The sequence below is a fragment of the Artemia sp. Qi Xiang Cuo genome, chromosome 13 (genome assembly GCF_049724085.1).
Source record: "Artemia sp. Qi Xiang Cuo chromosome 13, ASM4972408v1, whole genome shotgun sequence".
Taxonomy (NCBI): Eukaryota; Metazoa; Arthropoda; class Branchiopoda; order Anostraca; family Artemiidae; genus Artemia; species Artemia sp. Qi Xiang Cuo.
The window spans coordinates 21,278,221-21,292,027 of record NC_142806.1 but is presented as its reverse complement, the minus strand read 5'-3'; the positions used below and the strand labels follow the sequence as shown (position 1 = coordinate 21,292,027).

At 35.9% G+C, this 13,807-nt stretch overlaps 1 protein-coding gene across 1 annotated transcript in view; it reads right to left on the bottom strand.

The window, feature by feature from the left end:
- sowah (ankyrin repeat domain family member sosondowah) overlaps window positions 1-13,807 on the bottom strand; it is a 219,580-nt gene that overhangs the window by 152,742 nt on the left and 53,031 nt on the right. Inside the window, exon 4 of the mRNA XM_089098935.1 lies at window positions 11,413-11,571. Within this exon, the coding sequence (XP_088955061.1) occupies window positions 11,413-11,571 (159 nt within the window). The remainder of the gene's footprint in view (window positions 1-11,412; window positions 11,572-13,807) is intronic.

Here is a 13,807-nt window from a genome sequence, read left to right as displayed (position 1 = left end):
ACGACAAAAACTAATTACAACCGCAACGTGACATACATAAGAACCAACATGAAAAAAATTAAGTAAAATATTGACTAATCAAGTAGACTGTGCAAAAACTAATAAAATAAAGGTACTTTCCCATTATATGGGCACTTCTAAAAGGTCAAGTATGGTTAATGCTAATGAAATAAAATAGGATGGATATATAATAGTTTATAAACAAATTTGGGCTATATATCTGCTCATTAGGGGGTGGGGTGGGGGTAAAGCCTTACATATATTAAATACGTAACCTAACATAACCTAGGTACCTTTCCCACCCCTAAATTCCAAAAACAACAGTTTAAATATCGTATACGCAATGAAAACCACGCCATAGATTGCATTACTCTGAAGCCGTCTATTGAATTAACCCGTCACAAACGGGTTTTTCTTGACTGGTTTCCTTGTAGGTGCCCATATAATGGGAAAGTACAAAAATAAACTTTGAACAATGAATGGGAGAAAAAAGGGACAGAGCAGGAGGCTGTTCATTTGCCTAAAACTTAAATTACACAGGGAATATTGCATGTGGTAATTTTTGTTCATTTTAAGTACTACTTTATTATTCATTTTAATTTATGTCTGTTTTAGGTTTTATATATTCTTTCATAGTATTTCTATTTAGATAATTTCGGAGAACACACTGCTTTTCCATTACGATAAAACAAAAGTTCAAAATAGGGATAAAATCCTTTTTAATAGACAGTGTATAGAAAATTCACAAAAAATACCAGATATTTCGGTCACACATAGCCTACAGTGACCGTCATCAGCAGTAAAACTAAAGTTTTTTTTTTAAGTCTTGAAATGTAAGCTTCGTTCAAACTTTTCTTCCTTGAAAGTGCCCGAATGTCAATTGAATTCTAGTGAAGGTGGCACAATTCTCATCTTCTTAAATGGTAGAAGAAAATCCTGCTGGTTGTTAACATTTGCATGTTTTTTCTGAGTGTTTATATATTTATAAACATTTTTGGTCAAATCATCCCCATAAATAGGACGTAGATAGTTTCTGACACCACACTGCCATTCCATGACGATACAATAAAAGTTCAAAATAGGGATAAAATCCTTTTTAATAGACAGTGTATAGAAAATTCACAAAAAATACCAGATATTTCGGTCACATATACAGTGACCGTCATCAGTAGTAAAACTTTAGTTTTACTACTGATGACGGTCACTGTAGGCCTATATGTGACCCAAATATTTGGTATTTTTTGTAAATTTTCTATACACTGTCTATTAAAAAGGATTTTATCCCTATTTTGAACTTTTATTTTATAGTATTTCTATTGCTTCTAAGTTCGTTTTAATATGTGATTTAAATTATGAAAGTTTTAGGTTTTAATATGGCTTTTTATATTTATTTCCAAAACTTGTTTCAGAAAAATAATTTAAATCGATTTCTGCTCATTTTTTCAATTCACAATGTTTTGATAAGGGTTAGTTGTAGAAATTTTTGTAAAGCTATATTTTATTTTTTCTACTGAAAACTATATGTTGGGTTGTAATTAGCTCAAATTTGAATCATCGCTCAAAATGTTCGATTAGCCGTAGCTTCGCACAATAGTTTTCAAACAATATTTTTGCTGCAAAACTCGTGGAGGATTTTGGAGTATTGGGGATCAAGGAGAACCAAGGAGAATTTGTTGTCTTCTACAGGGCTGAAACAATCGCATCGTATAATCGTATAAACACCCTTAAATACACACGTATCTTAATCCACCATTTTGTCAAGCTCTATTATGTTGTAAATTATCGTCTGTTTTAATAAATGCTTTTCAAAATCATTTATAGGCTAAAAAAAGCATTTGGTTTTCATAAAAAGAAAATCAGACATCACGAATCTTACAACCGAATTTGTTTAAATAATTTTTTGTCTTAAAGGCTGTCCTTCTTGCCCTGTTTACATGTCCTGACATTTTCAAGCCAATCGGCGAGAACAAAAAAAAAACTATTTTTTCGAGCTACGGATCAACGCAACCGAATTTTTCTTTAAAAATCTGCTGCACTCATTAAGGTAATCTTGATTCATTCTACTTTTTCCTATGCGTAGGGGCAGGACCGTATCCAGGATTTTTTTTTCGGGGGGGTGGGGGAGGTTACAAAGAATATTTTCGGATTTTTTTTACAAAAAAGAAAATGAAGAATGCATCGAAAATCGGTTTATGCTCATTTTGGTTATGTTTTTTATGAATTGAACAAACGTTTCGGGGGGTTCAAACGCCCTACCCTCCCCCCTGGATACGGCCTCGCGTAGAGGTCCTTTAAAAAGGGATTTATGGATATGTTTCAAATTTTTTAGATAAAATGTGTAGCTATTTTTAGGTGACAAAGCCATTTAGATCCATCCCCTCCAATATAATTTGAATTCTTCTTGTTTAACACTTTTCTACCAACATAACCTCGAAGTTTCAATTCCATCTCTCAAGTCATAACCGGAATATTGCAGATATGCTATTTTGATTAGCTGGATACATATAGTGTGTTTCCTTCTGCCTCTGCCCACTCTCATCAATTCAAAGTTCGAGGTTCACTTGCCCCTTCCAACCCCCTCAAAAGCAGTTTTGAAAAACCAAAGAAGGGCAAGTTTTCAATAAAATTACCAAAACAAGATATTTCCTAAAATCTAAGGGGAGCAATTCTCCTCCCGCTATTGACGCTACTGCTTTTATGTTTGACCATGACACAATTCAAATGCGGCAGCTTTTATACAAGCTTCTTTATAAAAATTAAATGAAGACTAATGACCCCTTTAAAAGGCGACATTTTCGGAAAAACAGCTAGTAGCTAATTATTAATTAAAAGCACGTGTCCTCCCTCAACAAAAGTAGCCAATTAAATAGTAGTAAGCCATTCTAGCGAAATTACACATTCAGAATTAACCAGTTCTATTGAATAAATCCATTCAAGCGGTAGCAATTTATTAGCTACTCTTTACCGTCTCCATGTTACATCCGGTGTTTGCCGAGTTCGCACGCCACTTCAGGAATGAGTAGGTGATTCAAGTTAACCCTATTAAAGAATTTCGCCACCGCCGTCCCTATAAAGGTCGTATCTCATGTGCTTAAACTTATGAAATAACTGCCATAAATTGTTTTGTACGCTGTTCTCAAAGCCAAGACCAGCAGGACTATGTAGATAAGTGTGTTTGGTACATTGCCCTTCTGATTCGTCTTTTAAAAACAACTTACCAAATGAATTTTGACAATTTTCTCAGATGCATGAAAATGTCAGATAAAACCAATGCTGTATCCAGTAGGGCGAGGGGTACCGAGTCTGGCCCCCTTCCCAGATTTTTTTTTCTGACTCGCAAAAACGTAACAAAAATGCATACAAAATTATGTGATAAAATTTAAAGTTTTTTTGTACCCTCCCGCCCCACTCCCCAAATAAAAATATTTGATATGCCCTTGGATACAATCTTTAGCCGTTGGGGCCATTCAGATCATGCTTTTTTTTTTTTACTATATATTTAATTATGACGGTATTAATAACCGCTCTTTGCAGCTTGTAACGATATGAAGATACTCCTTCTATCTTACGGATATTCCTCATACCAGTTCAGTTAACTTGCTATATTTTTCAAATTGTTTCTTAGTATTTGGACGTCCATGGTTACTTATCATTGCCTCTCAAGGACTAAAATTGCGTAGCTTAAACGTGATAGTTTAAACTGAAAATATAGTTTAAACTGAAACTGAAAATTGCGTAGCTTAAGCCTATTCTCTGTTGTCTTTTTTCAGTCGCACCCTCCTAGAAAGAATTCTGCCAATCACTCCAGTCAATTAATAGAATGAATCATCTTTAACCGCCAGGCTAGACGAATTATAACTTTTACAAAACTAAGGTTGCACCAAAGAACATCTCTATCCCTTACTCAAAATCCCTTCCAAAGGCTTACCTGCTATTTGTTCAAAAACAGAAAAGATTCAAAGGGCACTTAAACACGGGGGGGGGGGCCATCTGTACTCCTTGGTGAAGTATTCAGATTTTCTAATTACTTATTATGATTTACATAATTCTGGATTTTCTAATTCTGGGATTTTCAAAATCCTGTCTTTCTTCCTAAATAAAGTCTAAAGTTCTAGTTGGATTCAGCACAAGACTAGGTAGGTCCCAGTGAGAACTACTGGATTTTTCCCAATGATTATTTAACATTCTAAGTGTATTAAGTCGAAAACTTTGAAAAAAACTTGTAATTGTATCATCTTATTAGTAAAAGCAGAGGCCTTCGAAACGTTTCATCACGATATCATTATATCATGACATGAGCATTTCAAAATCGTGCATCAGAGCCAGAGCATAATGCCTTACCCTAGACCTCCTCGGCGAGCGGATGACCAATCGTAAAGACCTTTTCACACTTGGAGATTCACAAATTCCTGTCATATTAGTAGTGCATAGCTTCTTTAATTTAAGAAGTTCAGTATCTTTGTCCTTGAGGAGTTACGAATACTGTGATGCTTCGGCTGATCAACGTCAACAGAAGACATGAGAACTTGCAGCCAAACAGATATTTTTCAATGGTTATTGGTCATTTGTCAAGACACTAATTGGGTAAATGCATAAAGATCATTAATATTGTCAATTAATAGTTAATGATATTGTCAACTTGTAATGCGGTACTGTCACCCTTACTTCAAAAGAATTTATTTTATTCTTGTGAAGTTTACTACTATGATGTTTCGGAGACCACCGATCAATGTAAGCAGAATACATCAGAACATGATGTTAAAAGATACTTATTCAGTCCGTGTTTGTCCTTTAGAGACATGGTCAATCTATAACATAAACACGGGTCTACAATCATTTACAGCACAAAAGTATGTTTTTATTGCACAATATTATTGCATACAGCTTCAGTCACGAGCATTTAATGTTTGAGAAAAGAGCGATCAATGTAAACAGAACATATCTGAATTTGCCCCTTTTTCAGTACTTGCAGGTCATTTGTCAAAACACTTGTAATGCATAAAGACTATTTTCCATTTATTTGCAGCTTCAAATCACGTTCTGATTTCATAACAATAAAGTACACATACAGCTTCAGTCACTATGATGTTCCAGAAAAACTAGTTAGCGTCAACGGAGCATATCAGATCTAGCTGCCAGTTGCTACTTCTCCAGAGTTTGCTAGTTAATCATCCAAACACTGACTAGTTTATTGCACAAGACCACTGTGCTTCAAAGCACATCTTATTATACACAGAACTTCAGTGATACTAATCACTCCGCCAGCTCACATAAAACTAACCACCATAAGAATAAATTGAAGAAAATTCACATGGTGATATAATAAAGATAATAGTAACTGAATAAGTCTATTTTTGTGTTTACTCTCTGCATACCATCTTTTACATATGGATGCAAATATACAGCTGGTAATAATTTGGGTCAAAGGTGCGGAGAGACAAGCTGTATCAGACAACTGCTCGTAATCCTTTCTCTTTTCATTGAGTTTCTGCAAACAATACAATACTTTTGGCAAAGAATTCAGGAACAGAGTTCCAAATTTGATCACTCAGTCACGATTATATCACGGCTGACTCATTTAAACATTGGATTAGTTCCTATACTTTAAACATTGAAAACTTGTCCTCTAACATTTAATGGTCTTTTCATTCAAATGATATTTGCGATAACTTTAATATCCGTGTGCCTAAAAAGGGTTGAGGATACTAATTAATTTTAATGATTTGTGACTTCAACTGATTTCAAATTCTAAGTCTCATAATGCACGTGGAGGGACAGGGATAAATGAAGAATCTCCCTTTACCAAGATTGATCGAAAGAGCCCCCCCCCCTCCGATATGAAAACGTTGGACCTAAAAAGTACTTCCAGAAAAGCAGAAATTGGAAGAAAAACATTTTCCGTTACGCGTTTACATTTCAACCTGTAAGCACCTATGTTCATATGTGACTCATTGCAAACAGTGGCGCAATTTCGTCAACATCCTGGGGGGGGGGTGACAAAGCATTTGGAGCCAATTTTCCCAAATCAAGTGAAAATGACAGTGAAAACTAAAAAATGAGCCATATAGTACCATAAAGATAAAGATATACTAAAGAAAACTTACCCGGTTCTGTATGGATGAATTATACAGGCTAATTTTAGCTTTTACCAGATTTTTGAAGAAACTAAATTTCATCGGGGGGGGGGGGGGGCGCAAAATAGGGTCTGGGGGAAAACTGAGATCTAGGGGGGGGCAGTTTCTCAACCTGCCCCATAGAAATTTACGCCCCAGATTGCAAATAAACCAATAAAGAAGCTACATATCTAGCATATTCGAGGACAAAGAACTAAGAAGGCCAGGGAACAAAAGCAGATACAAGTAGTGCTAGCTTTTACTTAACTAGGAATGCATCACGTTATAATATTGGAAAAAAATAGATGGTACTACAGCCGTACATATGCATGAAAAGCTGCATACGACGCAAAAACCAAAAAACTTCTTGGTCACTTAGTCATTACCAGTCATACAATAAATTAACGCCCTATGCGCGCCTTAGATTTGATAGGAAACCATTGATTAAATGTCCCCTATATAATTAATTGTTCATAAACAAGATTTCTTGATTAAACAACTTGAAGCAAGTAATCATAAAACCCATACCCGAAAGAGCCACTCCCTGCCGGGCGTGACATGGGTATATTAAAAATTGGATTGTACAACACATTTGGGTATTAGTGTTTTTGAAAAGAAAACTAAAGGTTCACGCTGTACATGCAACACGTGCTACATTTAGCTAATGAGACGGCACCTCTGGAAAAGGGTTTAAAAATTGTAAAATCCCTGGTTACATATATTACCTTTAAAAGCGTGCAGCTATCACTGAGCACATATGTAGGGATTTTTTATGAGGGGGGGGGGGTAGGTTAGAAAAAAAAGAATTAATGGGTGAACTGTATGGAAAATGTAAGCAATTATAGACAAAATTGTAACCATATCAGGATTTCAAGAGGATACGTGGCAATAAGCGCATCCAACCCCTATCCCCACAATCTTAAAAGCGTACAGCTATCACTGAGCACATATGTAGGGATTTTTTTATGAGGGGGGGGGGTAGGTTAGAAAAAAAAGAATTAATGGGTGAACTGTATGGAAAATGTAAGCAATTATAGACAAAATTGTAACCATATCAGGATTTCAAGAGGATACGTGGCAATAAGCGCATCCAACCCCTATCCCCACAATCATTTTAGAAACGATAACAGCATCAATCCAGTAACTACAGCTTTCAGTGATAATCATTTAAGTAAATGCTTCTACTGGCTCTCCTTTTAATTTATACTGTCGCACTTCTTGCTGGATGAAAAGTTTGAGATTTGAATAGTAGACACTGCTCTCGTTGTTTTGAGAAATGTAAACAGTGTTCACAAATGAAATTTGTGGCAGCATTTCGTCTTCACGTCTATACACCAATCATCAAATACTGTGGGACTTCAACTTTATAAACAGGTCTATTACAATTACGTTCCATGCCTTTTAAAAGACATAAAAGTACACGGAAAGTACGCTAAGAAAGTCTACTAAGAAAAGTACAAGCAACAATTAAGCTTCCGAATTTTTGTCACTTCCTTCCATTTGTCTGCTTTGACCCTTGCTTATAACATTCTAAGGCCGTCGGGCTTTCGAACCCCGCAAATAGCCTGATTTCATCTCACTCCACTTGCAACGGTCGGATGCCCGAGTCTTTTGCTCATGCGCACTTATGCTTTCTCTGTAACCTCGGTTGCTCTTTAGTTGGTCTTCAAATCTCAGTCAATATCCTCCCTTATTTCTATTCTTCTGGCTCTTCCATTGTTTTTCTTTCCTCATCAGCCTTTTTTTATGGGGGGGGGTCACAATATAATTTGCTTTTAACCAACTTATGCACAAATCAAAAAATCTTTCCAAAAATTCTTAAAAGCATGCAGTTACTCTGAATAGGGGGAGGGGGAGGAGGGCTTCAGATCCACTGAACAGAGGTCTTTTCTACCATTTTTCTACTTTAACCTGAGCAATAATGTTATCTATTTTATTTTAAAAATACAGTTATTCTAAATATGAAGGGTTTTCCATCCCCCACTGGCTCTTTGCACTAGAATCCAACATCTTTACCGCAACGTTGCATGACACCTTCTTACCACCGATACTGTAACCTTGGTTAAAATATATTCCACAAAATGGAGGGAGGCTAGACGTAAATATCCCTCATATTGACCCCAAAGACCTCTCACGGATAGTTCGAAACTGAATGCTAAAATGCACTTTTTTAGTCTCCCGAAACTCCGTTCCGCGAAAACATCGACTGACTGCCGCCTCGTAGCTGGTGATTCCTATGCAATACTATCTGACCGTTGGTATTACTGTCATTAGTAATTATTCATTTTGTAGGGGCTGCAGATATGCTTAGGGACGAGAGCACACAACGGAACAGTCTAACCTCTGAGATTAAATAAAAAAAAACATGTTTTTTTCAACTGAAAGTAAGGAGCAACATCAAAACTTAAAACAAACTGAAATTATTGCGTATATGAGGAGGTTGGTCCCCTAGTCAATACCTCGCTCTTTACCCTAAAGTTCGAATTTTGTTCCAATTCTTTAAGAATGACCCTGAATCACAAAGGCTGTTTAATTAGAATAAATAGCTATTTTGAAAATACTAAGGAAAAAAGGGTAAAGAGTGAGGTATGGACTAGGGGGCAAGCCTCCTCATATATGTAATAATTTCTGTTCATTGTAAGTTTTAATGTTGCTGCTTACTTACAGTTGAAGAAACTTTTTTTTAATTTTAATTTCTGATCGTTTTTTACATAATGCTGGGAAATCTGCCCCCCCCCCCTTCGTATAAAATTCCCTTCCCTCATAAAAATTCCTCCATGGAAATGTTCCCCCCTGAAAACGTCAGTATACTTCCCAATAACCAATACTATACGTATACAATGGGCAAAGTTCATAACTTGCACCCCTTTCCCCATGGACTGCGGGGGATTAAGTCATCCTCAGGGATATAGTTATTAGATTTTTCGACTGTGCTGAACAAAATGGCTATCTCAAAATTTTTATTGAATGACTTTGGGAAAAAAATTAGCGTGGGAGGGGGCCTAGTTGCCCTCCAATTTTGTTACCACTTAAAAAGGGCACTAGAACTTTTAATTTACGTTCGAATGAGCCCTCTCCCGATATTATAGGACCACTGTTTCGATACGATCACCCCCGGAAAAAAAACTAACACGCATCCGTGATCTTTCTTCTGGCAAAAATAAAAAATTCCACATTTTTGCAGATAGGAGCTTAAAACCTCTATAACAGGGTTCTGTTCTGTGATACTCTGAATCTCATGACTGCGATTTTCATTAAGATTATATGACTTTATACGTAACTGAAGAGAAATACAAAGTAGAATGAATATCTTCCAAGAAAAACAAGACAAATCAAGAAAACAAGCACTTCAATAATTATGGTATTATGCCACTAGTCCTGAAATCCAGATACAGTACAATAGAAAGTATCTGGGAATCCATGTTATATTCATCAAGTATTTACCATTCACCCCCTGAAAAAATATATAATTACAAAGAAAAAAAGTGAAAAATTCTAGGAGGAAAAAGTTTGGTTGATATGAATAAGACACCAATTAAACAAGAAAAGTGATTATGATACTATTACTAACAACTCACCCCTGCATAAAATCACCTGAGGTCAACACAGCTACGCACGCTCCTCCATCATCCCAATCTATTCAAAGCTTCCCTCTTTACGCCCTCTTAAGAAGTTCCCATTTCCTTTAAATCTTTCCTTACGACTTTCTCCCACCCCAACCAAAGGCGAGCTCGTTCCTCCTGATTATGACAGGCGGATTATAAGCAGATTACGGTTATTTTAGTCTTTTCTACTAAGTAAATTGGCCAGCTTTCATAAAACAAATTTAAACATTTTTGAATAAAAAAATCTTTAAGACTAGATTTCAGATTTTAAGGTGTAATTGTGTTGTTTGGGCAACACTGCTTTTGTTTTGCTATTTTTTTTTCCTATTCCGTCAATTTTAATTAATCACAAGAAAGCGTCTAATCTCTGTGGTGTTTTTTTTAGCCATTGCTGTTTTTACCGAAAGTGTGAATATCCAGTGGGACTGATGAATAGGACATTACGTTTTAAAAAGATAATTCATATTAGAAAGAGTGGAAATTCGTCTCGGGTTTGATAAGCCAAACAACAAATGACCTGCAAGCAAACAAAAATTGTTTCTGCTTTCGAGTGGAAAGCTCTGTTCATGCAAGCAATAACGTAGCGGGAAGCCTCAAATTGAACTAAAATCTGATAGTGCTCAAATATGTTTTTTTTTTCAAATTTTCGACTAAGATATAATTCAACTTTCCCATCATTTTGAAATTTTTGAGTTGCTGACAACTTTTTTGTTCTGGTAAAAAATGAATAATGACTCCGCTAAAAAAACGAGCTAAGACTAAATTTGCTGCAGGCATGCTGCACCTTCTTTAAAGCGAAATTATACAAGGAATCTCAATCTATATTACTGGAAGCATACAGTGGGCTCTTGACCCCTTCAGCCTGGCCCCTCCTTTTCTGAGGTTTTCTATTGTCGCGTCGCCACTCCCATACCAACTTTTAGCACCTTGTTTCGACGGAATAATGGAATAATTTTGTAAGTGCAGTATGGGAGGATTGAAATGAGGCCTTACCCCTCCAAATCTCTTCCTGGCTGTGCCTCCCGTCTTTTTGTATAAAGTTGGACATGTATTTTTGAACCAGAATTATTTAAACAGTTTCAATCAGTAAGACTGGAGGGGCCAACGTGAACCCCTGGTCCCTCCGACGAACCCCTTCCGTTCCATCTCTAAATTTGTAACAGAAAGATAGGTATGTTACAGCTGATTTAAATCGAAAATGGGCGCTCATGATCCAAGGCTCAAAGTGGTTCGATGGCCCCTCTAACAACAACCCCTCTCTCCTCGACAACTTTTTAACAGGAAGGTAGACATGTTGCACCTTGTATCAAGCGGATTCGTATTGGGGAGGTACCTCCTTGCAATGCCAACTTATTAAAATGGGCGCTCACGATCCAAGGCTCAAAGTGGTTCGATGACCCCTCTAACAACAAGCCCTATCTCCTCGACAAATTTTTAACAGAAAGGTAGACATGTTGCACCTTGTATCAAGCGGATTCGCAGTGGGGAGGTACCTCCTTGCAATGCCAACTTATTAGCAGAACAGTAGACATTGCGACTGTCCTGAAAAGAAATCATGCAAAAATTCTTTTAAACTATTGGATTTGAGAATCAAAGTATTTTGAGAAACTTTGAAACGCGTTATTTAATATTACTATGTTTTGTATGCATCTTGCCAAGTTTAAAAAAGGTAATAATAATTCAGCACTACTTACGATATGTTTAGATCTGCTCCTTGTACTACCTCTGACAGCACTCGGTCCTCTCCCACCCATTGAAGTGAGGCCAGTTTGGGAGGCAAGACGATTGAACTTTTGAGTTCTTTCTTTAACACTGATTGCCTCTGGTTCTTCTGCAATAGATAACCGCTCTTCCTAAAATAAATTTTTCCGACATTTTTGGTATCATAGTACAAGTCCTAAGCACAAGGCAACAAAAAAACAACTATTCATTCTTGAAGAGACGTAATTAAACACACATGTAGCCAAAAGAAAAAAAAAAAAAATAATAAGCATATTAGAGTTGCTAAAAGAAAAAAGTGAGATACATTTTGGAAGCAAGCAAGTCCGGATGACGGATATGTTTATTTAAATCATTATTTATCTATGTATTACCTTCTCTTATTAACACCTACATTTATTCATAAATAAAATTTATTAATTATAAACATTTGAAAGCTACGTTCTTAAACTAGAGCCCATATTCAGATTGAGGCACATACCACAACAGTTCAGCAGCCTTCTGATACCATTTTAATGAACTGTTTCTGTTTGAAGCTTTAACCAATTAGTAAAAAAGAAGATATTTTCATATCAACATATAAAAATAGATAAAAGTATTTAGCTAACAAATGCAGCAGTAATCTCTTTTATTTTAGTTATTAAAACTATTTAAAAAATTATTTTATTTAATATTTAATTATTTTATGTGAACATATAAAAATTGGCCAAAAATATTTAGCTAACAAATACAGCAGTAATTTCACATTCACAGCTCATCAAAAATATACACGTAATCCATATCAGAAGACTTTCTTACACAATGATGTTCTACTTACTAAATCCTGCTACACAAATAACATAACAAACAGTCAATGGGTAGTTTACACATGCCATCCTCTAAATTCAACGAAATTTTACTTAGTCACGCGTATCAATTTTCGAAATGCAAAATAATACCCTTAACAATTACCAAAACAATTGTTTTCTTCAACAAAAGAATTCACATTACGAAACTCACGAAAAAACAACTATCTACATGGAACGACAGTCACTTGATGATCTATGAGGGTGACCCCCTCCCCCTTGGATTGTGTTGATTTGCTTTAGCTTGCCCATGCCAGAGCTTCTGAGTTCTGATGACTTTCAAAGTACTAAAGCTGTTCGAATAAAATGTTCCTAGAACTGGATCTATACACTATGTGTTTAAAAAATTCTAGTATAAATTATTCAGTTTCACGAAGTGATCTGAGCGTCTTCCTTAACGGTATTCAACATAATTATTGCAAAGATTTCACAAAATTTAAAATCAAAGTTTAGGATAGTTCTTGAACTAAGCGTTTGAGTCAATAGCAATTTCTACGAAAGAATCCTAAAAGGATATGCTTCGAAATATTACGTATGAACATAAATAGAATAAGAGCATAGATATATCACAGGCATCACTCAGTTCTCGTTATTTGTGACTATTTAAACTCACTTATTTGTGACTTCGAAGTGAACCTATGTGGTGGGATGGTGGAAAGGATATCATTTTGACAAGCTGGATGCACATGATGTCTTTTGATTGAGTTCAACATCCACCTCAGCATTCCATGAAATTTTCAACTTAATATCCATAGTCGTTCTTAAGAATTTCACGTACCGGTACGCCTTTTTGACAACCCGGATGAATATAGTCTTTTGATGTAGTTCAGCATTCCCTGAAAGTTTCAACTTCATACCACTAACCGTTCTTGGGGTATTACAAATACGCTCTTTTGATAACCTGGATGCACATATTATCTTTTGATTTAGTTAAAATTCCATCTCAATATTCCCTGAAAGTTTCAAGTTAATATTCTTAGTTGTTCCCAGGATATTGCAGATACGCCATATTGAAAACTTAGATGCATGCAGTGTCTTTTTATTTAGTTCAACACAACCCTCTACATTCCCTGACAGTTCAAACCTAATACCCTTAGCCGTTCCTGAGATATTAGGTATACGACCTTTTGAAAACCGGGATGTACATAGTGTCTTTTGATTTAGTTCCAACATTCTCTGGAAATTTTAACATAATACTCCCAGCTATTCCTGAGATGTTTCAGGTAAGGTAAGTGGGAAGGGGTCGGCAACGCAGATACCAGTGTCGACATAGCTCAAACCTAATGGTCTGATTCCGTCACAATAGAGAAAAAAGTCTAGACAGCTGGTTGAGCCTGAGTTATCAAACAGTTCGTGGTAACGAACTGTAAGTAAGGAGCGACCCGGCTCAATGGTAACCGAAACTGTAGAAAACAGAGTTTTGATACCAATAGATACATCAAAAGAATCAAATTTTAATTCTGATTTCAAATATATAAGTTTCATCAAGTTTAATTTTACCTATCAAAAGTTACGCGCCTGAGAA